We start from the raw sequence: 24,808 nt of genomic DNA, 5'->3' as shown, positions 1-24,808 counted from the left end.
AATTTCCCAATTTCAGTCTTCCTGTATTTAGTAACTGAATTCTTCAGCCCTATAAAACTTGGAGAAATGATGATTACCTAGTAGAATATCCTTTGAGCTCACTGAGTCATAACATCATAGATTTTGAACTTGGAAGGATCTTATGTGTCATTGAACGCAACCCCTTGTTTTCTAGATGGAGAAACAGAGGCATAGAGAAGTGGGAGTGACTTGCTTAGGTTCACAGGGCTAATAAGTGTCTGAGGCAGAATTCAGACTTGGAGATTGATTCCTCACTCCAAGGCCAGCATTGGTTCTATTTACTCAGCCCCCCAGCTGACTAGGTCAAATTCCCCCTTCTTGCCCCGAGCCCCATTTAACAAGAGAAAACTGAGATCCAGATCATAGGGGTAAATGGGGAGGGGCCAGTGAAATCCCAGGTCCGTTCCCTCCCCCCAAACCACATCCTATAAGCTTTCCCACATTTCTTTTCATTCTTTATATCTATTATCACTTATGGCCCCCTCATTTCACACAAGAGAAAATCCAGCCCGAGAGAAGGGAAAGATCGAATCTGAGCTTGTAGAAGTTTCACTGGAGTTTCCTCCGTCGAGGTTTTGCAGCTGCTCCTAAGGGAAGGATATCTATTTCCAGGGATAATTTCATGCAGGGTCAGAAGGGGATGGAGGGGGGAGGTTTATGTGTAGGGAGGAACAGGGGGATCTGATATGGTTCTCCTCTCCCCTTCCTGGCTGGGGCTTTTGTATATTCATATGTGTGTGTACGTATGTATATATGTGTGTATGTTGGGGGGGATGTTGCCATGAAAGACTTATAGATCGCTTTTCCCTCTAGTTTCCCCGGCTCCTGTAAGGGGTGGGGGGGTGATAATAGGAGACCCTTTAAATCGACTTCCGTACTCCCCCTTCCCCCCCCCAAAAAAAAAAGCCCATCCCTGGGAAATTCAAGTTGTGACTTGTGCCCACCCACCCACCTAATCCCAGGCTAGGTGTGGGCCTTGCTTTTCTGGTCTCTCAGGAGTTGAAAGTGTGGGTTTCCTCCCCCCCCCCCACCACCTTGTGCAGTTCCCCCAACTGGATCCACAGCCCTTCCACCCCCTTCCAACCCTTCCTGCTCTCTGTGTCAGTTTCGATAGCTGGGGGACACGCCCACTTCCGACATTCTATCCGCCTTTTAAAGGGCCCTTGCTTCTTTCCATTGGTTCTGTCATTGTACTGCCCTGGAAAGATGGGGAAGGGCTTTGAGAGATGTCCCTTTAGGAAGAGCTCATTGCCCCTTCTCTCTCCCTTGTCCATTTTGCTTTCCCTGCCCCAAGTTTTATTGGGGGGGGGAGATAACAAATTGTCCCTTTTCTCAAAGAGTGAGGACAGGACGATCGGGCTCTTCCTTGATCACGACGTTTTTATGGAGAAGTCCAGACTTCCCATGGACTGGAGGGCCTGGCAGAACGGGAGATCTGGCCTTTGGAGGCATGAGGGAAAACATACCTTTCTTTCCCCAGAAGCATCCATGCATTCTTGCCTGGTGCTCCTGTAGGAAACAAGGGAAGATGCCCGAGCTATTTTCTGCCTGGCCGACATCTCGTCCATCTTCCCCCCACATCTTCTGTGGTTTTCATCTTCCTAAGACACAGGGGACAGGCCATTTTTGCCTTTTGTTTTTCACACCACAATAATTTCCCTATGAGCCCCTCACCCCCACCCCAACTCCCATAGAAGCATCTCATTGAAAAAACATAGTACTTAAGTCCAGCTGATCGTAGTACCATCACCTGTGCATTGTTCTCTACCTCTAAGCCCCCTCCCCTTACCTCCTTGCTACTGAGAATGATCACCTATTACTTCATACATTCTCCGGGACTTCCCAGTCAGTCATTGGCCTACTGCCTTTTAGTGATGTGACCATTTACATGATTGTGAAGAAGGCAGATTATGGGCTCCTACATCTGGAGCTGGAACGGACTTCAAAGGCCATCTGGTCTAATCCCCTCATTTTACAGAGGAAGAAACAGGCTTATATGGGAGGTGACTTATCCAGGGTCACACAGGTAGTAGGGGGTGGAGCTGAGATTTGAAGCTGGGGTCGTCTGAGTCCAAAGACAGTGGTCTTTCCTCTGGGGTGGGGGAGGGGAGGTGGCGATCACCCTGCACATTTCAAGCTCCCTGGTTTCCTTTTAAATGCCCTCTTGGTTTACTGGGGGCATCCTTATGCCCAGGAACCTTTGGGAGTGACAGTTTGGTCTCCTGGCCCCCATTTGGAGAAACCAGTGAGCCCTTGGTAGCCGTTGGCCCCTCAGGATAACCGTTAGCACAGGCCATCCATGGGGGCCTTGCTTACTCCAAGTTGACCTGGGAGCAGGAAGAACTGTTCCTTTCAAAGCCCTGATAAATGAGGAGGCTTCAGAGTGGGATTCCTTTTGCATCCTTCTCGAATGAATTTCCAAAGGGGATTCAGTTTACAAAACCTCAGTTTGCATGTGGCTCTTTTAGGGGCATGTTTGTTGTGTCAAACAAAGTCCAGTTGGGTGTTTGGAAGCATTTGTTGGCCACAGGCAGAGCTAACCTCCAGGGCCCAGGATTCCCCAGATTCAACCTTTGTTGCCCCTGGAGCTACCAGGAGAGGCAGAGGCTTCTAGGGGGCCTGGGCTGGGGAGGGGGAGAGCGAGCGGGGAGGGAGGTGGGAACATGAAAGCGGGGATGATACAACAACAAACATTAATTAAAGTCTTCTGGGAGGAGATAGAAAGTTTAGATAACCATGTCCCCTGACCTCATGAAGCTCTCTATCAAGTAGGGGGTGAAGACGCCAGCCCAGAGAGCTATAATTTACTTTGTTCCTATTGTGTGTTAGTTACAAAACAAAATGCTTTGTGAGCTTGGATGGTGCTGATGCTGGGGGGGCAGGGGTGGCCAGGAGTGGCCTTTGAACCATCTCCAAGTCTCACACCTTGTCTCTGTGTCTCCCCAATGCCAGGAGAACGTCTCTTTCTGATGAGGAGTCCAAGGCAGCTGGCTGCCAAGGCTTCAGACCCCAGGAGTTTTGTGTCACTAGCAGCTTTTCCAAGGTAAAACGATGAGCTGCTGAGGATGCTGGATGGAACGTGGCCGTGGCCCTCGTGGCCTTTTGGGCAGCTCCCTCCCAAAGTCTTTAAAAAATTTAAAGCCTGATGCCATCTGATCTGACCTCCTCATTTCGCCAATGGAGAACCAGAGCCAAGAGAGGGGGAGGTGACTTGCCCAGGTCACATGTGCCAGAGGCACGATTTGAACTCAGACCCTGTGACCCCAAAGCCAGTGTTTTTCATACTCCACTACAGTAGACCTGTCTACTAGAGTCTCTCTTAAGGTGCATCATAGCGTTGAAGGCCCTGGGAAGGTGGTGCTGGCGGATGGGTCCCTGGAGAGCAGAGGCATCATCAGAAGTTGAATGAATGCTCTTGGCTCTGGTACTGACTTGTCTGGCACGAGCTGTCTTTGTCCTCTTGTTTCTCTGTCTCTAAAATGAGGGGTTGAGGACCTTCAAGGTCCCTTCCAACTTTGAATCCTGTGGTTGCCAGCCCACTCCCACCCAAACCTACTCTCAGAGGAAAAAGCATCTGATAATTGAATTCATGCTAAGAGATTAATGGCAGCTATTGCATTAAGAGCACCGGGCAGGACCCCTGGAGGCAAGTCCTAGCCCTTAGATGGTGACCTTGGGCAGGACTAGACTAGCTCTACTCTCCTGTGATCCCATGCTGCAGGTCGAGCAGACTGAGTTCCGTTAGACTTCTTCCTCTCTTCCCCCTCCTCCTGCCCACACCTCTCTCCTTCTCCCTCCCTCCCCCCACCATTGCCACCTCTGTCCTTTCTGGGGGTATTTGGAAGGTTTGGACAAATGAGTATCTCCAGAGCTTCCAACAGGAGGTACCTGGAGGGCATTCTTTCAGATGCTTCTTCTGCTGTCTTTGCAGGTGGAGCTCACGGCAGTTGGTGGTGGCAGCGATCCCCAGGGGGCGGACGCAGCTGATGGTGCCAAGGAGAAATTTGGGCACAAGGCAGGGGAGCAGCAACCCAGCAGTGAGCCGAAGATGGCCCCCCCTGGGCCTGACGGTATTTGTACCCCATTAACCAAGCCAGGGGATGGCCAAGGGCTCAACAAGCCTTCCCCGCCTGATGGCACAGAGCCGGGCAGCAGCCAGGCTGAAACCCACACGGACAAGCTAGCCACCTGTCCCCTGGCTGGGCTTAAGGCACCAGACCACCAGCATGCTGGGGCGCAGAAGAATGCTTGCATTTTGGCGACACTCGGCATCGGGGCTGCCGTGGAGGGGGCCTTGCCTCTGGTGACCACTGACGTCAGTCCTTTGCCTGTCCCAGTTTCTGGCCCGGGCCCTGCGCCCCTGTCGGCTTCTCTCTCCGTTCCCCTTGCCGTTCCTGCCTCAGTCTCCCTTTCAGCTTCTGTTCCTTCCCCTCCGTTGGCCCCAGCTCCCATCCCCATCTCTCTTGCCACACCGGCTGCCTCCATTCCGGCACCAGCCCCCCTGTCACTCCCAGCTCTAGTTTTGGCTCCTATCCCCGCCACAGGCCCCGTCCCACCCCTCCCTACTCCAGCCCCGTCCCCAGCCACCCTCCCCGCCCCTCCTCCCACTCTCATCACAGCCTTTGCCGCTGCCACTCCTGCTCCGCCCCCCACTCCCGCTCCCGTGTTTACCCCAGCCCCCACCCCTGGCCCTCAGGCCAAACCTGCCCTAGCCCCCATTCCCACCTCAGCACCCATCTCTGCCCCCTTCAGCCTCAACCGAGTGTGTTTCCCTGCCACTCAGGCCCCAGCCATGCAGAAGGTGCCCCTGTCCTTTCAGCCTGGGACAGTCCTGGCCCCAAACCAACCGCTGGTCTACATCCCTCCCCAGAGCTGTGGGCAGCCTCTCAGTGTGGCCACGATACCTGCTCCATTAGGAGTATCCTCCACCCTCACACTCCCCGTGCTGCCCTCGTACTTGCAGGAGCGGTGTCTGCCAGGTGTTCTGGCCTCTCCTGAGCTCCGTTCTTACCCCTGTGCTTTTTCTGTGGCCCACCCACTGAATTCAGATTCCAAGCTGGTGTCCCTAGAGGTAAACGGACTCCCTTGCACCTCTCCAACCAGTGGAAACAGCACCCAGCCTGTGCCTGATGGTGGCCCTGCTCCTCCAGGGGACGTCCCTCTACCTGCCCCTGCTGCCAAGGTTCTGCCCCCACCACCTCAGCCTTCCCTGCCGGCTGCTAGCGGGAGCTCAACCCCAGGGCACCCCCCTAAGGCCCCAGCCACTGCAGAGCATCATGTGGAAGGAGCTTCTGCCACGTTTTCCCCTCTCAAATCCCCACCGCAGCTGGAACGAGAAATGATCTCCCCTCCTGAGTGTGTTGAGATGCCCTTGGACCTCTCTTCCAAGTCTAACCGCCAGAAGCTTCCACTGCCGAGCCAGCGGAAGACGCCACCCATGCCGGTGCTGACGCCAGTGCACACCAGTGGCAAGGCCTTCCTCTCAACAGTCCTGTCCCGCTCCCATCGGGCAGCCCAGGCCACTGGCAGCAACGTCACCTCGTGCCTGGGGCCTGCGTCCCCATTCGTCATCTTCCCCGAGTTTGTGAGAAATGGGGACCCCAGTGCCTGGGTGAAGAACTCCACAGCATTGATCAGCGCCATTCCTGGTACCTACGTCGGGGTGGCCAATCCTGTGCCTGCTTCCCTGCTACTGAACAAAGATGCCAGCTTGGGCATCGTCCGAGACCCCCGGCACTTGCCCAAACAGGAGCCCATCTCCATTGTCGATCAGGGAGCACCCAAGAATCCCAACTCTGCCTGTGGCAAGAAGGGCAACCAGTCAGCACCAGCTGAGAACCCAGTCAGGCGATCCACCCCGGCTCGGATTGCCCCTGGGGTGCCTACCTGCCCATCTAAGGAAATGCCATTTTGGAAACCCACAGGGCAGGGGAGCATCTACTCGAGGTGTTCGATTAATGGGAAGCCCGCCGCCGCAGCCCAGGTCTTGCCTGTCAGTTGGTCACCCTATCACCCATCCTCACTCTTTTCCATTGGCATCTCCAGCCCCGGGCAGTTAGCTGCACATCAAGGGGTGCCTATCAAACCGGCTGGCATTGCTGGGGAATTCTCTATGGTGCCATCGGCCAACCCCAGTGAGGCAGCCCACGGAGTTGCTGAGGGTCAACCAAGACCCAGTGGGCCTTTCCCAGAGGGGCAGGAGCCTGTCCCAAAGAGCACTGGCTGCCAGCCCCCCCACCAAAGCCTGTGAGGAACCAGTCAACCCCACCATCTTGATCTTGGGTCCCCAGACGGGCAGCCTGCCCGGTAATATTGGAGAGGTGAGAGGGATGAAGGCCAAGGCTGGGAGTCCCCCCCGGGACCAAAGGCCAGAGGATTCTGAGAGCCAGCCAAGTCCTGACCCCCCTTCCAGTCCAGAGGGCCCCCATAGCTCTTGCAGCCTGAAGTCGGCGGGAGATGGAAAACCCAAGAACAAGGTGCTGGCCACCTACCTGGCTCCCGACCTGGCCTTGACCCCCTCTCAGGGCTTCCACAAATTGTCTGAGATGTCTTTGCTACCTCACGAAGGCCACCTGAAGGAACTCAAAGTTAAAGCCGAAGTACAGGGGACCAAGAGGGGCCTAGGCCTGGGAGGTCGTCGGAAAAGTGACGGGGACCTCAGCTGGGTGAAGAAGGAGAACATGATGTTCTCTCTGACTCAATGCTTCCAGGCTGAGGGTTTCCTTGGGGGCCCGGCGAGGGCCAAGGCTGGGCAGAGTCAGCACCGACAAGAAGGTCAGAGCAGCTTCTCTTGCAAGAACAAGTGGCATCCTGACGATGGCACCAAGCCATCTTCGAAGAGGCTGAAGTGCAGCCGGGCCAAGGAAGAGGACGTGCCAGCCAGCAGATCCCGAGGCCGGAGCCCCCACGGACACAAGGTGAGCACGGTAGCGGCCACGACAGCAGCCAGCCTTGGTGTGGGTGCGCCTCTCGTCAGGCAGCCAAAGGGTTGGAGACCTGACAAGTCGAAGTGGGGAGGGACCCTAGATCCCTCTGTTTCCTGGTATGTGGGCCTTCCTTCTGACCATTTACCAGCTGAGGAAAAGGAGGTCCGGAGACGGGAAGGGTCTTGGCCAAGATCATATGGCCTTGGGATTCCAGCCTAGGGCCTCTTTCCACTGCATAGCCAGGGACTCAGAAAAGCTAATCCAGTCTTGGGCTGTGTTAAGAGACGTTCAAGAATAAAGGGGAGGAGGGCGCTTGGTCACACTTTTTAGGCAGGCCCTTGATCGGCTAGGATGGAGGGCTCTGTGTCCATACCGTGTGACCAGCTGAGTGATCTTGAGGCTGTTTAGCCTGGAGAGGAGCAGACTCAGAGGGGGCGTGACAGCCCTCTACACATGCCTAAAAGGTGCTGTCATTTGGAAGAGGAATTCATCTTGTTCTATCTGGCCCCCAGAAGGCAGAATGAGGAAGAGGGGAAAGGGGAGTTACAGAGAGGCAGATCTGGCCATGTCAGAAAAAACCTTCTAACAGTCCCAAAAGTGGACTGGGGGATTGCCTTAGGTAGTGGTAGACTTCCCCTTTCCTCCCTGGGGATCTTCAGCCAAAATTGATGCCCCCTTGTTTACTGGCCTGGCTTTCCCATTATAGGGAGGAATAAGGCCTCTCAAAGCCACTGAGGAAAGGCAGGCCTTTGATCGTTAATTTTTTTTTCCATTTTTTTAGGCAATTAGGGTTAAGTGACTTGCCCAGGGTCACACAGCTAGTAAGTGTCAAGTGTTTGGTCTGAGGCCGGATTTGAACTCAGGTCTGCTTGACTTCAGGGCCGGTGCTCTGTCCACTGCGCCACCTACCTGTCCCTGGTGGCAGGCCTTCACAGGCCTTCTCTGGAGCAGCCTTCCCTTTCTCTACCTTTCCCTTTGGGATTGAGGAGTCTTTTCTGGGAGAGACCTTGTCTGGGGGCCTGGGCTTAGGAGTTCCTGCTTGCCTGCCTCTCTCAGGGCTCAGGCCTCAGGCCTCGAGTTAACATTTGGCTGGAGCCTTTAGGGACAGCCCTAACAGGTGCTCCTGGGGTTTGGCAGCTTTGATTTTTTCTTTTGAAGGGGGCCAGGGGGCATCAGTCCAAGGAATACATATGGCATTGGCCCCTTAGGGATCCCCATGCTGCCTTCTACTTGTAGGAGAGGCAATGCCAGGCATTCCTAGGCCCTAGATCTAGAGTGATGTTACAGGAAACTGGGGGCACAGTGGACAGAGCACCGGCCCTGAAGTCAGGAGGACCTGAGTTCAAATCCGGCCTCAGACCAAACACTTGCCACTTATGAGCTGTGTGACCCTGGACAAGTCACTTAACCCCAATTGCCTTAAAAAAAAAAATAGGAGACCAAACACAAAGCACATGCATGCTTAGTATGTGCCAGGTACTGGGCTACCACAAGCTAAAAGATAGCTCCTGCCCTCAGGGGGCTTATGTTCCAATGGGGCTTGTCCAAGGATGCAACCAGTAAGTGGCAGAATGGGGATTCAGAACTGCAGTGGAGTGGGGAAAGCCACATGGCATTGGCTCTTTAGCATCATAGGATCCAAGATCTAGAATCAGAAGGGATCTTAGAGGAGGAACCTGGGGCCCAGGAAAGTGACTTGCTCAGGGTCACGAGGCTAGTATGTGACAGCCAGGACCGTTTCCATTGTGCCTTAACATTGGATGATCTAGAAGTATGAACTCTCCAAAGTCAAGTGACTTGGCCAGGGTCACATAGCCAGGTGTCAGAGGAGGGTCCTGAGCATGTGCCTTTCTGATTCAGAGAGCAGGTCTCTCTGGAAAGCCTCTCTGTGCTACCCCACCTTTCTTGGCCAAAATCAGAAGTCGTCTAAATGATACCCACAAGGTATTCACTTGCCCTGAATTTTCATTTACTTATTTATTTTTTTGGTTTTGGCTAGGCAGTGGGGTTAAGTGACTTGCCCAGGGTCACACAGCTAGTAAGTGTTATATGTCTGAAGCTGGATTTGAACTCAGGTCCTCCTGAATCCAGGGCTGGTGCTCTATCCACTGCGTTACCTAGCCGCCCCCTTGCCCTGAATTTTTAACAGCTCGTCTCTTAACTCCTTCCAGGACAGCCAGTCAATCAGAAAGCATTTCTTGTGTGTCCACCATGTGCCAGGCATTGTGTTAGGTGCTGCCATGCAAAGAAAAAGGCAGGACAGTCACTGCCCTCAAGAAGCTTATATTCTACTAACTTCTAGCAGCATATCCCCATCTTGCTTGTCCCTCAGAAATCTTATTTCTCTGCCACAGATTCTGTGGGCATTGGAATAAGGGCATCAAGGAAGGGGCAGCGAATGAGGGGGGAGGGGGTTAAAGCCATGGCACTAGAGAAAGCAGACCAAAAGCCAGAAGAGTTGAGTTCTAATCCCAAATCCACCGCTGACTAGCTGGGCGACTTTCTAGGCCTCTGTCAAACGAGGGGGCTATATTGGGCTCCCAGACAGGGATTCTGTGGGTAAGCTGAATTGGTGTTCAGTTTTCAACCCGAGTTGTCTTCCTGCCTCTGCCCAGGAGCCTCCTGGAATTCTGACAGGGTTGGTGGCTTCAGCTTCTCTGTTCTCCCGCCCCCATCACCACCCCCACCCCCAAGCTCAGGCAGCTTGGATGGCCCTGGGAAATGTTTCCTCAACCTGACATCTGCCAGGCCTGGCCCTGCCCCTATGCGGAGCCAGGCAGTGCTGGCCAACCAGCAAGTGAGATGCCACTGTGTGCCCTCTGGCCTGTACGTGGAGTCCAGGTGAAAAAAAAAAATTAACTCGATGCCATTTAACCCCCTATGCCCCTTCCAGGGTTTGACTTTGTTCCCTTGTTACCACAGAGGCAGAGATCACTTTCAGTAGGGTTTCCTGTTTTTCACATCACTTTTGTTCCTGATCTAGCCTTCGTGCCCAGAGAGCTGTCCTTTATGACCAAGAATAAAAAAGAGGGGAAAAAGACGGGTTAGCAAAACTGTCCCATGCCTCAGGAGAGCTAGAGGAGGATGTGTATATTGCTGCACAGCCATAGGCCCTCACGCTTGCAGAGAAGGGCAGGAGGTGTGTTGGCTCTTCTCCAGGGCCGGTTGTCATTTTTAGAACCTTTTTTCTTTACTAATAGATGTAAGTATTTATGGAAAATATCCCCACTTGGCTTTTTTTTGCTGCTGTTTCTTTCCCCAGATGTGTGGGAAGATCCCAGAAAACCTGGGTCCAAGGCTCAACTCTTCTACTAACTTAGCTGTATGGCCTTGGACCAGTCCTTTCCCATACTGGCTCCTCAGTGGACGTCTCCTAGCTCCAGAACCTGTCTTTTGGTGGCTCCGGGTCAAGCATCCGTGGCCCGGTTATTCAGGGCCACTTGATATGGCAGGGGCTAGAGGGGAGTAGTTTAAAGGGGATGCATTGGAGTCTAATGGAAAAAAGCACTAGGCTGGTAATTGGGAGACCTGAATTATGGGGTGACCTTGAGTGAGGCCTCAGATCTAGCAAATGTGGCTAAAAAGTCCTGGCCCCCCTCCCTCCCAGTGCCATTGGGAGACCCAGGCCAGGCTATGTACGTGGAAGCCCACTGCAGGGAGGAATTGCCCAGCCCAGAAATCCTGCCCACAAGGTGATAATGAAGTTATTGGACTCCTGGCCTTTCTCCCTAGCCTTTGAATTCATTTACACTTGTTTGACTTTAATATCAATATAATGGTTTGTGTCCTGGCCCTCCAACTGGCCATGGCTGTGACCAGTTCAACAAGTCTCTATGTGAGCCCATGTCTCAGGTGCTGGGGTGATAAAAGACCAAAACTGCCAGTTCCTCTGCTGAACCGCCTTCAGGGCTGCCCCACTTCTAGCTGCTAGAGCACCTCCCCCCCCCCCAGGATTCTGGCTCCTTCATGACCTGTATCCCAGAGCAGGCTTGCTTGACCTTGTGTCCTGGGCCCCTCAGGCAGTCAGCCTGGTGACATCTATGGAGGGGCCCCTTGAGAACTGTGTTTGTAAATGTATAAAATGCGCAGATATCAAAATAATTACTAAGTTCCCGGTCCCTGGGTCTGAAGCCCTGCTCTAGGCACCCCCCCATCTCACAGCCCCGCGCCCCCCCGGCCCCCGTTCTTGGATGCCTTTGCTGGCACTGCCCTCCAGTGTGGAATGGACACCCAAGCTCACGGCCTTCCTTCATGGCCCAGCTCAGGTGCCACCTTGTCCAGGAAGCCTCCTGGGATCTGTGATCATTGCTCATATTCCCAGAGTCCTCTTAAATTCAGCAAGTACTTAGTAAGCACCTGCTGTGTGCCAGCCACCCTACTGAGGCACAGGAGATACAAAGCGAAAACCAGGCCCTGCCCTCTGGGAGCTTCCATTCTTTTGAGAATATAACATGTTCAAAGGTAAAGAAATCTGGAGTGGTAATTTATACTTTTTTTTTTTTTGGCAGTTGGGGTTAAGTGACTTGCCCAGGGTCACACAGCTAGTACGTGTCAAGTGTTTGTTTGGTCTGAGGTCAAATTTGAACTCAGGTCCTTCTGACTTCAGGGCCGGTGCTCTGCCCTAGCCTGCCCTGGTGCCACCTAGCTGCCGCCAGAGTGGTAATTTAGAGGAATCAGAAAAAGGAGGTTTGCCCTCCTTTGGGAGGAAAGCCCAGAGCTGAGCCTCGCAAGGAGAAGAAGGGGGTGCATTCTAGCCCAGGGTTGGGGGGTACACATTCTGTTGGGAGGCACAGAGGTGGATTCTCTTGTATGAGGAATGGCAAGTATCTGTATGACCTCAGACACTTAATAGCTGTGTGACCCTGGGCAAAGCACTTCACCCTATTTACCTCAATTTCCTTATCTGTAAAATGGGGATGATAATAACAGCACCTCCCTCCCAGGGTGGTTGTGAGGATCACATGAGAACATATTTGTAAAGCACTTAGCACAGTGCCTGGCACATGGTGGCTGCTTAATAAACGCTTGTTTCCTCCTTCCCTGTGATTCTATAAGCAGGCCAGTTTGACTGAAATTAAGAGTCCTTAAAGGTAAGTAATGTGAAGCAAGATGAGAAAGCTAGGTTGTTGTCGAACTATGAAAAGCTTTCAGTTCCAGGTGGAATTTTGTATTTTAATTCTAGAGTCAGTAGGGAGCCACTGAAGATCCCTGAGCAGGGGAGTGACTTGAACAATGTTTGTTAAATTGGTTACAATTAAATGGTGCTCCTTCAAGGGATGGAGTGTGCTTTACCAGCTAGCCTGACTATAGGCGTGTCTCTTTCTATTCCTCTGTAGTGGAGGAAGCACCATGGGGATTCCCATGAGTCCAGCAAGAAAGCCTGCAAGGCCTCAGGCAAAGAGCACAGCGGCATACGGAGCAAGCACAAGAGACAGAAGTCTGCCAAATCCCAGTCCCAATTGACGGGATTCCGCAGAGGAGATGGACATGAGGAAGGTAGGCCTATAGATGCCCCAGAGGGTCATGGGAGTTGACCGTGGGGACCTAGGTTCTAGCCCTGGCCCTGTTTGTTCTGCACCCTCTGCAAGCCTCAGTTTCCTCGTGGGTAAAATTGAGATTAAAATGGCGCTCGCCTCAAATGAGGTCGTGCTTTAAATTGGAGAATGTCAGTATTGGCGTTACCATCACAACCGTCGTTATTATTCATACTCTTTTATTTTGGGGCTCAGGCTCTGCTGACATTCTTCTTATGTCTTCCCTTCTCTTCAAATGATGTCCCCAACCCTCCCCACAGGCTACTTGGAGAAGAAAGCCAAGAATAATTTCCGAGACTTCATCCCTGTGGTCCTGAGCAGCCGGACCCGCAGCCAGTCTGGTGAGTGTCTCTTGGCAGCTGGGGGGAGGGGGGTGGGGGGGCCACTACAGCATGGGCCTGGAGGCTGCTCCAGGGCATTTGCCATCACTCTGGGACACATGAGCTCTGAGCATGCCCGATGGTGGTTTGCAGACAACTATAACCCTTTCTCGAATTTGACTCTGGGCCCTGGTGGTACCTTGACAATTTATATCCTTGTCAGGTCACTTAACCTTGAAGGGTTTCAGCCTTTGGGAAATGGGACATATTGGTAGGTTGAGTCATCTTCAAAAATCAGTAGGCCCCCATTTCTCTAGAGTCCCCCCCAGTTTGTGGTGGTCCAACCCACATTTACAAATGCTAATCTTTCCTAACTCCTCCCACTCCTGCCTTCTAAGGCCAGAATCACCTGCCTGTTTCGTTATTACCCTTAATAAGGGGGTGAGTATTATTAATATTAATGGCACTTGGGTGGATCTAATTTCTTTAGGGTTTACAAGTGCATCCCTCAGTTAGTCAACGGGCATTATTAAGTGCCAGGCATTAGGAATATCAAGAAGGGCAGTAGCCCAGTGCCCAGCACACAGTAGGTACTTAAATGCTTGCTTGCTCTTTGAAATATTGAGAAAAATAGTGGTAAGAGGAAGCATTCTTTTCTAGGTAGGGTTCGGATTAGGTGACCAAGAGATACTGTAGTCTGGGTCTGCCCAACCTGTCTTGTGCAGGCCTGCTCTAGTCTGTGCAAAGCATTTTGTAAGAAAGAGGACAAATGCTGTTGTCCCCAAAGAGCTAATGATCTAATGGGGGCAAAAGGCTATGATCAGGATGTTTGGGGGGAAAAAAGAAAGAAAGGCTTAGGTCTTCCATTAAAAAAAATATAGTGGGAGAAGGGCCCTTTCCACCATAGCAATTCGAAATCTAGGAACATTTGTATCACTTAGTCATAATAGGATCCTTATGAGAATAAAATGAAAGAATTGTTTTCAGGTGTTTAAAAAAGGAGAGCGACAGAGGGAGAGGTGGTCCCTGCCCTTGAGGGGTTCACATTCTGGAAGGGGAGGCAAGAAATAGAAGGGACTTGGGGAGGGGGAGGTCTTGGCAGCTGGGGGAAAGACCAGCTTGGAGAAGGTAGTATTGGAGCAGAGCTTTAGGGGAAATTAGGCATTCTAATGGAGAAAGGTGAGGAGGGAACTAGGCAGCCTTCTTGCCCAGCTCCCAGACCAATCGATATTCTTTTCTCTATACCCTGACTAGAAGCTGAAAGGGAGATGGTGTTTTGGTAATGGTCACTTCCCCAACTCTGAACCTTATTTTGTGGCTTTGAGCAAGTCCCATTCCCTCTGCTCTTCAAAATGGGGGTGGAAGGGCAGCATGGTGGAATAGCTGGAGTGGAGTTGGGAAGACCTGGACTCCAGGCTTGCTTCTGACTCAGACTGGCTTTGGGACCCAAGGGAATAAGATTATGAGTTATGGCACAATTGCTGGGCTGAGAAGTTTCCTTACCTGCGAGTTTCCCGCCACCAAAAAAAAGAAAATTGGATTACCAATATTTATCCTTCTGGCCTCAGAGGGTCATGGTGAATGAAGAGTTTTATAACATCTTGTTTAGAGGCATCTCCGTCCAGAGCTGGAAGTATTGAGTCATTTGGGGTTTTCTTGGCAAAGATACCGGAGTAGTTTGCCATTTCCTTGTCTAGCTCATTTTACAGATGAGGAAACTGAAGTAAACGGGGTAAAGTGACTTGCCCAGGGTCACACAGCTAGTAAGTGTCTGAGGCCAGATTTGAACTCAGGAAGTTGAGTCTTCCAGACTCAGGACTTTCCACTGCAGCACCACCTAGCTGCCCCAGCCATCAAGTCCACCCTCCCATTTGACATCTGAGGGAAGGGACTTGCCCAAGGTCACCCAGCCAGTATGAGCCAATCAGAGGCGAGATTTGAGGCCAGATCTTCTGAATTCCAAGTCAAGTGCCAAAGCAACGGTCAGTGGGAGCCTTTTGCCCCTGCCCCCAAGGGTGGCATCCCCCTTCTTACCCTGGGTATGTTGTGTCCGCAGGGAGCCTTTGCAGCACCTTCACCACTACAGCTGAGTGTGAGCTGGGCAGCCCGGAGGTGTTCCCCATGCTGGAAGAGCACCAAGAAGAAGTGGGGCTAGGCAGCAAACACCGCAAGCGAAAGGCCCACCGCTCTTCCCAACACGTGAGCCGTCGCTCCCGGGGGGACCGCTCCCTGGCCAATCGATCCAGCCGGCACCTGCGCAGGGCCCGAGAGCTGCCTTGGAAGATGGAGTCCCCGAGGCAGCCATGGGACACGGAGGATGAGGAGGAAGACGAAGATGAGGACGAGGAGGAAGGCCATGTGAAGAGGAAAAAAAGGAGACGGCAGAAAAACCGCAAATATCACACCGGGGAGTACCTGACAGAGCGGGAGGAGCAGGCGCACAAATCTCTGTGCCATCAGCACCGCAAGGCCCGGACGGGTATGACCAGCATTAGGTGCCTAGGAAGTACCTTCTGGGGACAGTCGTCTTTGTCGCTCACTACTGGGGAGCCAGACAGGAACCTAAATCTAGAAGTGACAGTGATCTCAGAGGCCAACCATTCTATATACAACCTGGGCCCTCCCCCACCCCACCCCCATTTTCTAGATGAAAAAACTGAGGCACTCAGTGGGGAAGTGACTTGCCCAGAACGTTAAGTCTCAGAGTCAGGATTTGAACCCACATTCTCTTACTCTGAATCCAAGGCTCTTGCCATTGTATCATGCCGTGTCCCCAAATATAGAGGCAGCAAGGTGTCTTGGAAGGAGCACTATCTTTGGAGTGATTGGACCTGGGTTCTAGGCCCAGCCCTGCCACTTACTTGCTGTGTGACCTTGGGCAAGTCCCTTCCTCACTCTGGGGCTCAGTTCCATTGTCTGTAGAATGAGGTGGTTGGACTAACTGGTCTCTAAGGTTCTTTCTGCCTCCCAGTCCCCCACATGCTAGGATCCTTTGTCAATTCAGCAGTCTAGCCTGGGGTCATGGCTGTGGCCTCCCCCTCTGCTGGGCTGCTGACAAAGAGCATCCCACACAATCATAGATCTTGAGCTAGAAGGCACCTCAGAGCCACTGAGTCCAGCTGCCTCATTTGACAGAAGAGGAAACTGAGGCCCAGAGAGGCAGTTACGTTCATATTTGAAAACCAGGTCTTCTGTCTCCAAAGTCCCTGCTGTTTCCACCACACCATAGGGCCTCCTGATAGTTGGAGGCTGTTCCCTTAATGGCCTCTGCCTCCCTGGAGCAATGGAGGGCACCTTTTGGGTATATCTCCTGGAGGGGGAGGGGATAGCCATGGAATAGAATATAAGTAGAGTCACGGGCAAATCCTGGGAGAGACAGACTGAGCAGATCTCCCTGAAGGCCAGCCCCCCAGAAAGGGAAGGCTCATGGAGGAGGGCCCGAGCAGCAAGGTGAGGCATCGATAATGGATGAGCCCGGAGCTGGGCCTCCCACCCACCCTTTACAAGCAAGATGGGACCCTGGACAAAATCTGGTTTCTCTGATTTGTGTACAGGGTACATAATGATTTCAGAAAGCCTAACTTAATTAGCAGATGGTTCATTAGGTGGCTGGGCTTTCTAATGCCCTGGCTTTCCTTCCTCCTACCTTCCCACCCTCCCTGTGCGGCTTTCCCAGGGAGTTAATCTGTTAAACAAACACTTAGGTGAGCTGGAGAGAATGCCTCCTTCAGGGGTCCTTTTGAAATTTGAGTCTTCCATCTTGGCTTTCTGATTGGGAGTCTGGGAGGGAAATTGAGGTTCTTTTCAAGCAGAAAGATACTTAGATTGCAAGTCAAGTCCTCAAAGCTTTGACTTCAATTAAAGCCAGAAGGGCAAGGCAGAGAAAAAGCGAGTCTCAGAGAAGAGGCTGAAGGCTAGCGGCCTTGGTTTGGCCAGCCCTAGACAAGTAGGTGGCGGAAAGAATGAATAGGGATGGCTTTCCTTGGATGACCTAGACACCGCCACATGGCCTCCCCAAGTCGCAGGTAGCGAGGGCTGGCTGACAGCTTACTTGTTCCCTTGGAAGAGCAATCGCTAGGTTTGCAGACAGACAAAAATCTGGTGAGGACTAGGTAAGTGTGGTCAAATAGACCAGAGGTTTGAGAGCTAGAAGGGATCTTAGAGGTCGTTCGGGCCACCTCCTTCCTCCCTCCCCGCCCCCCGCTCCCATTTTACAGAAGAGGAAACTGAGGTGAAGTGATCTACCTATAGTCACACATAGGATCCTAGATCTGGACCTGGAAGAGATCACAGAGGCCATCAAGTCCAACTCTCTTCATTTTACAGATGAGGAAACTGAGGCCCCCCAGCAGTGAAGTGACTTGCCCAAGGTCACGAAGCTGGAATCTGAGGCAGGCTTCAAACCCAGTGATTCCTGATTCCTGGTCCAGTATCCTGTGCTCTTTAAAGAGGACTGGACATTCAGAGGCCTGGCTGGACCCAGCTCTTGCCTCTGCTGCTCAGTAGCAATGTGACCTTGGGCAAATCCTTGCCCCTGCTTGGCCCCTGCCTCACCTTTCAGAGGAGGGCTTGGGCTAGATACCTTCCAGCTCAGTAAATCTGAAATCTCCCAAGTCCTTTATGCCAGGATGCCCCTCCCCATTCCGCTCTGTGCCCTCTGTGCCTGTAGCAAATGTCTCTCATGATTTACTCATCTCCAGCTGTTCATCAGCATCTCCTGTCTCCATTAGCTTGAACTCATGGGCCCCATATTGGGGCAGTGGGAAGAGAGAGGAAGAGCAGGGAAGTGAGCCCTGGGTCCTCTGACTCTGGGTGACCCCCGTCTCCTTGCCATTGGCCCACACTGCCTTCTTGATGTTGGCCTTCTGATTTTTAGACTGTTTATATGGAGCCAGGTATGTGCTTGGAATTTCCAGTGTCGTTAGGCTGTGGTCTTTGATCTTCTCCAGGGAGGGACTCCAGAGCTGTCTTCCCAAGCTGCCAGACTGGTCATCGATTGGCCGGGGATGGGTATTTGATGGACTGGGGTTTCCTAGTTCTTTGGGGTCTCGAGGCCAGAGACAGAGCCTTGTTTGCCTTATCTGATCTTCCCTGCAGTGGAGGGAGGCGGAGCTTAGCCAAGGCTAGGAGGCTTGGAGTTGTGTGTGGCAGATGGCTTCGGTGTGTACACAGCCCGCCCATCCTCCCAGAGATCAGAAGTTCAGATAGCCTACTCAGAGTTGGAGTCCCATGTGGTCACAGGGTGAGCAAAGGGGGCCAAGGAAGAACACAGCATTCTTGGCCGGGGAGTTGTTTGAGACATCTGTCACCTCTTGCTGAGCCTGGTACATCCAGCACAACTTATGCTGACTCAACACGTTTTGGGGGTGGTAAATACTGTTAAATCCTCTATCCCCTCCAAAAGGAGTCTGGGGCCAATGATTAGGGGCAGTTAACAGGACAAGAGAAATAGCCCTCCTGGGGAAAGAAGATTCCAGGGAAGGCTCAGTCCCTGGTGGTAAACAGGATGCTATGTGGGGCCACCAAGTCCCCAAAGAGGGGAACTGGAAAGGTGATTGGGTTACAAACCCTACGAGGGAAAAGTGATTGACATTGTGAGATAATGATAATGTAAATGGCCACAGTGGATAGAGTGCTGGGCCCGGAGGCAGGAAGACTCCTCTTCCTGAGTTCAGACAAGTCACTTAACACTGCCTCAGTTTCCTCATCTGTCAAATGAGCTGGAGAAGGAAATGGCAAGCCACTCCAGGATCTTTGCCAAGAAAAGCCCAAATGGGGTCACGGAGAGTCAGACACAACTGAAAACAACAGAACAAAATAAATAGTGATGGGGTCAGCCAGGTGGCTCAGTGGATAGAGCACTGGTCTCGGAGTCAGGAGGACCTGAATTCAAATTCGGCCTCAGACACTTGACAACTTACTGGCTGTGTGACTGTGGGCAAGTCACTTAATCCCATTGCCTACCTAAATGAATGAATGAATGGTGATGGTAATAATAGCTAGCATGTAAGGTTTGCAAAGCACTTTACATACGTTATCTCATTTGATCTTCGCTGTAACTCTGTGGAGTAGGTACTATTATTGCCCCCATTTTATAGACAAGGAGCCTGAGGCTGAGAGACATTGTGACTTGTCCAGGGGCATACAGCTAGTCAGTGTCTGAGGCACGATTCCTGACTAGCTGTCTCCTGTAATTTCCTCACTGGAGGCCGTGGGGCCTGCTGTTCTGGGCTCCCTTCTTTCTCCTAACCCATTTCTTGGCCCCCCATCTGAGGCTCCACCACCTTCACAGCAGCCTGTGGCTTCTCTTCCAGTCAGGAACCTGCAGGTTGTGCCTTTTTAATTTGGGAAAGGGTTGTCATTGTCTTCGTTTTTTAAGCCTTCAGTGTTTCCCCACTGACCTCTCAGATCAAGTTCAATTCAATTCGATCTGATCCAACAAGCAATTATTAAGTGCCTACTATGTGCACTGGAAATGCACTGGAAATACAAGGACACAAGTGAAACCTGCCCTTCCCTCAGAGACCTTAGACTCTTTCTCCTGGAGAAATGTGCCATGGACTTAAGTAAATAATTCGAAAGCAATACAGATATCTGGAGCGCAAGTAGTCTTCCTGCTTTTAAGCTCTTCTATAGCCTGTGCCCCCACCCTCACCTTTCCAGGCAGGTTTCATTCCTCCCAGGCCTGCCCTGGGCCCAACAACTGAACTAGGCTGTTTGGCCACCTGAACGTGCCCTGGAGGCTCGGAGATCTGGACATCAGTCTTCTCCCCATCCCTCTTCCATTCTGCAGCAGAGCCAGTGCTCCCATCCCCTTGTCTTTCTTGTTCAAATGTGCCCCTTATGGGGCTCTGCCCTCCTCCCTCACCCCAGACTTTGGCAAGGCAGACAGAGCCCCAAGTCTAGAACCAGGGTTTGGGTTTGACGCATGGCTCTGATGCATCTTACCTTTCCTTTCTCTGGACCTCAGTTTCCTCAACTAGAAAATGAAGGGGTTGCACTGGATGGCCCCTGAGCTAGGCTCCTGTGATCCTGGGTCCCTTCTATGATAGTGTTGTTTGTTTATTCATTTCAGAAGCTTTTGTTGAGTGCCTACTGTGTGCCAGGCACTGTGTTAAGGGCTGGGGATGCCAAGAGAAAACCAGCTTTGGGGAGCTAGAAATCAATCACTCGATGCAGAAGCAGCACATACTAAGTGCCCATGTTGTGCCAGGCACCGCCCTGGCACAAGGATAACAAAGTATGGTATGTGTCTCTGCACACGAGGGTTGTGATTGGGCCCACAGTGTGTCCAGCCCTGTGATGCCACCAGGCACCGTATAATGGGCCTTTACTGTATTCTGAACAGAGAATGCTTTGCTCAGCTCAGAGCAGGCAGAGCCATAGGCTTTGATGGGCCCTCAGAAACGTCATCCTTGACTGCGTTAAAGGGAGCATGGTGTGGGATCTGAGGAGGCAGGCAGCTGGACTTGGGGATTGGAGCTGCTGCTAGGCTTCCCTGGGAGCATTCCAGAATCTCAAGAGCCCTCAGATGGTAGACTTGGAGTCCAGGGAAACTTCGGTTGGGATCCTGGCTCTGACACTTGGAGCTATGTGACTCTGAGCCTCACACTTTCCTACTTTGTAAAATGGGCTTGATAATGCTTGCCCTATCTCCCAGGATGATAGTGGGGAGAGAAGAGTACTTTGAAATGCTCAGGATGCTAAGGCAGAGGGGGCAAGGAGCTCCCCACTCTCCATTCTGCTAACATTTATCAAGCACCTCAGTTCACCAAGGTCCTGGGCCTGAGATTGGCCCTCGGCCTCTAGGAGTGGCTATGCCACTGGAAGAATGGAACTCTAGATGAGTGTAATACATGAGAAATGGGATGGGGCAAAGGAGATACCCCTACCTAGAGCTCTCAGAAAATGGGAGGGGGGAGAAAACACTTTCAGGAGAATGTAAGCTCCCTGAGGGCAGGGCCTTTTCCTTTTTTGTGTTGATGAGCCCCTAGTTGGCCCATGGGAAATGCTTGGTGGATTGAATTGGTGGGACTCCCATGGGCCTTGGGGGAAAACAGGGATTTCAGTAGGGGGAGAGGCAGGGGAGGGCAGGATGAGTTCAGGGAATGGAGAGCATTCCAGTGGGCCCCAACCCCAGAATGTGTGAAGAGGAGTCTTAGGAAGTAAGGCAGGAGGAGTGGGTGGGAGGAGTCAGGGAGACCTTGGCAAATCACCTAATGCCCCTGGGCTTCTGTTTTCCTCATCTGTAAAGTGGGGGTGATACTGGAACATACCCTCCCAGGGTTATCGTGGGGCGCAAATGATATGACATATGCCAGCCACATATAAATACATATATATATATATATATATATATATATGTATATGTATATGTATATAATAACCTCATATATATTCTAGATTATATGCATGTGTATATATATATATATACATACATACATATATATAATAACCTCACAGAGTTATGTAAATAGCAGCTCTCCTTATTCTGTGTGTTTTGCCTTGTAGATAGTGTCCTCCAGCAGGGGAGAGGTCTAGACGGGTGGCCATGTTTTCCTCCTGGTATTGATAGTGAGGATCGCTGCTGGTGGGAACAGAAGAGTAACTTGACCCCTTTCCCTGTTAGTCTCTAGCACCAGAAAGCGCATCCTGAATATTTGGTGAACTTCTTGCTGGGCTCATAAGGTTTTGAGCAAGAAGGACCTTACAGACTATCCTTCATTTTATAGATGAGGAAACTGAGCCTCTGACGCAGGTTCCAAGCCCAAGGCAATGCACTCTGATGTGGGATGGAGAGTGGGAATATCTGTCACCCTTTACCAGCAGACCTTGGAGCCGACTTCCCTGACCTCTCAGATGGTCCAGCCTTGTGGGCTGCCCCCTGGTGGCCAGGACTGAAGATGTCCCCTGCCATAGAGGGGCTGGTGTGATGAAATGCTCTCTGCTCATTCCTTCACCCACCACCGATAACACTAAGTCTCATCTCTCTAGCACTTGAGTGGTACAGAGCGCTTTGCTTACAGGGCTCATATTTATTGCCCCCATTTCAAAGAAGTAGAAACGGAGACTTGAGGGAAGTGACTTGCCCAGAGTCACGTAGTACATCAGTGTCTGAGCCAAGATTGCCACCTAAGTGTCCCCACTCCAAGAATCCAAGGCTCTAGCACGCCAAACAGTGGACATTTATTATGTGCCTTTTGGGTTCAGAGTGCTGCGTGAGGTTTAAGGAGATAAGAAGTTTGAAGAAATCCAGGTCCCTGCCCTCATGGAATGTGCAGAACAAAATATTGCATGATAGGGAGGCTCCAGGAAGGCCAAGCAAGGAAAGATTCCACAAGCAAAGAGGGAGAGGGAGGGCATTTTAGACATAAGGCACAGCCTGGGCAAAAACCTGGAGGCTGGTGTGGCTACTCCAGGTGTGTCGTGAGATCCAAACCTTTCTCTCATCTTGGCCTTAATGGGTGTCCTCGAGCGGGCAGGTGGAGGACCCTGAGGGCCCTGTGGAGGGGAGCCCCCTGATGTCTTTACTTTCTCATCTCCCCATCAGATTCCAAGTCTCGGAAGCAGAAGGGATCATCGCAAGGCTCTGAGATCCGCCTGAAGACCAAGCACTCAGCATCTTCCCATGGGTCTGGCAACATCCCAGTTTTTCCCAATGGTTTTCTGGAAAGCCGCCTGGAAAAGGTCACCTCCCTGAGCAACCTGGATAAGCCATCGGGGAAGCGCAAGTGTAAGACCAAGCATCTGGCTGGCCCCACCGAGGAGGGCAAGGTATGTGGGCCCACAGATGGTGGACAAGGAGGGAGCCAGCGCTGGTGGGAGACAGGAGTAGGGAAGTAATCCAGACTTCTGCTCTTGTGATGGGACATGCTTTACTAGCCCAGGGTCCTGGAAAGAGCCCCAGATTCCAGTATGGGCTCTGCTATTGACTTGCTGTGTGACCTTAGGCTAGTCCTTTCCTCTCTCTGGGCCTCAGTTTCCTCCTCTGTAAAGGAGGGGGTTTGGACTAGAAGGTGTAGATCTGTGAGCCTATTGTGGCCTTAAGCAAGGCCCATTCCTTCTCTGGGCCTCAGTTTCTTTATCTGCAAAGTAAAAGGGTTGTCTTGCATTATTTCTGAGGTTATTTCCAGCTCTAAATCTGTCACCCTTTGAATCTCTATAGGCTTGGCTGTAGTGCCGAGTGGTAGATATGGGGATGGGGACTGGGGTTTGAGTCCTAGCTCATCTGCCTTCCCTCCCCTGAACCTCTGCAGCTGGGTGGCTAGATGGGTAGTGCCCAGGCCTGGAGTCAGAGAGACCTTAAGCCACAGACACTTATTAGCTGTGTGACCCTGGGCCAGTCACGTAACCTCTGTCTGCCTTTGTTTTCTAGACTGTAAAATGAGGGTCAAAACAGCATCTACAGCCTAGGGTTATTGTGAGATCAGATGAGATAATAATGTAAAGTGCTTAGCTCATTGCCTGACGAGTAGTAAGTGTTATATAAATGTTAGCTATTATTATTATTATCTGTAAAATGGGGGTGAATAATGACCTTCTTATGGTGCTAAAAAAGGTTCAAGCTCCAGATTTTTCAGGCTCCTCCCTTGTCCTGGGCTGAGGTTTGGTTCCCGTTACTAACCAGCATCCTCCAAGTCTGCTGCTCTGACTGGCCTTTGCCCCTCCAGGAAGAGAGATTCCCTGCGGATCCCAGCCCATGCCTTCCTGTCAGGGCTCCCTCTGTTCCCCCACCTCAGGCTCAGGCTGCAGCTTGGGGGGGAGGTGGCTTTGTCTGCATTTCTCCTTTCCCCCTCTCCTCCATTGTGTAGGATGAGGAAGAGGGGCTGAGCTACCCATTAGACATCAGTAGTTCATGGGGGTAGATGTGCCTCTGTTTGACTAGAGGAGGAAGCTGAGTGGAAGGAGGTGCCAAGCCTTGATCTAGACCTCAGCAGGGTTCAAGAGAGACAGGGGAAGCGTGGAATGGGGCTTGGTGCTGGAACCCTGCCGGGGCAGGGGCCTAATCTGCACTTGGCCCTACAGGGCCAGTTTGGGTGAGAAGGAGGCAGTTTGAAGAGCCATGCTGAGGAGAGTACCCCCCCCCCCATTTGGGCTTTGAATTTCAGACAGCCAGGCTAAGCCATGTCCTCTCGTTTTCCATATAGGTGTAGCCCCTACTCTTCTCAAATGAGGGCCCAAATACAAGTGAAGACAGTGGCTCAGTGACACTCCATAAACTGTTTTAAGTTCCTGCCTTGGAGATCCCAGCTTTAGATCAGTGGTTCTCTTTGTGACCTTGGGCAGGTCATTCCCCCTTCCCCATCGCTCCCAGGCCTCAGTTTCTTCCCCTGAAAAATGACTAGTTTGGCTAGATGGCCTCTGAGGTCCTTTCCCAGCTCTGTGATCCCTAGAAAATGGAAGGAAGGAAACTGAGGCCCAGAGAGGGGAAGGTGCTTGCCCAGTGGGGCAAAAGTAAGTGGCCTGACCCTCATGTGAAATGAATGATAGCTAGGAAGGTGACTGAGCTAGTGTTGGGTCCTACAGGTGACCAGTTGGATTCAGCTCTTTTATCTTTGATTCCCAGGTGAAAGGGTCCTGGTACCACATGAAAATTGTGCCTGCGAAATCCCTAACCCCAGCAAAGCTCACAGAATCCTGGCCCCCCTTGAAGGTTCAGACAGGCTTGGAGGATTGTCCTGAGTCCCCTTCAGCTTGCCATATCCCCCCTGAAGCACGGCGACTGATTGTGAACAAGAATGCCGGGGAGACCCTCTTGCAGCGGGCTGCAAGACTTGGCTACAAGGTAAGAAATTTGGGCAAGAAGAATGTCTGTCCTTCCTTCCCTTGGCGCGCCCCCCCCCCCCGGTCTCTCTTTTCTGATCACCTTACTGTAATTCACAAACATTTTGGGAGTATTTACTATGTGCTGAGCATCTCCTCATCACTTAGCACAGGGCCTGGCACACAGTAAGTACAACATGGCCCCTGTTCTCAAAGTATCTGCTGAAGGCCATGAATGCATGCC

General features: G+C 51.9%; 1 protein-coding gene across 1 annotated transcript in view; it reads left to right on the top strand.

Moving 5' to 3' along the window:
- Positions 1-24,808, top strand: part of BCORL1 (BCL6 corepressor like 1) — a 69,002-nt gene that overhangs the window by 26,152 nt on the left and 18,042 nt on the right. The window contains 8 exon segments of the mRNA XM_078147976.1: positions 2,974-3,064; positions 3,953-6,250; positions 6,252-6,938; positions 12,284-12,443; positions 12,742-12,822; positions 14,858-15,280; positions 22,352-22,575; positions 24,368-24,586. Of these exon segments, the coding sequence (XP_078004102.1) occupies positions 2,974-3,064; positions 3,953-6,250; positions 6,252-6,938; positions 12,284-12,443; positions 12,742-12,822; positions 14,858-15,280; positions 22,352-22,575; positions 24,368-24,586 (4,183 nt within the window).

The sequence above is a fragment of the Phascolarctos cinereus genome, unplaced genomic scaffold (assembly GCF_003287225.1).
Source record: "Phascolarctos cinereus isolate Bilbo 61053 unplaced genomic scaffold, phaCin_HiC Scaffold_8;HRSCAF=390, whole genome shotgun sequence".
NCBI classification, from domain to species: Eukaryota; Metazoa; Chordata; class Mammalia; order Diprotodontia; family Phascolarctidae; genus Phascolarctos; species Phascolarctos cinereus.
The sequence above is the reverse complement of the archived record's forward strand: the minus strand, read 5'-3'. Positions and strand labels throughout refer to the sequence as shown.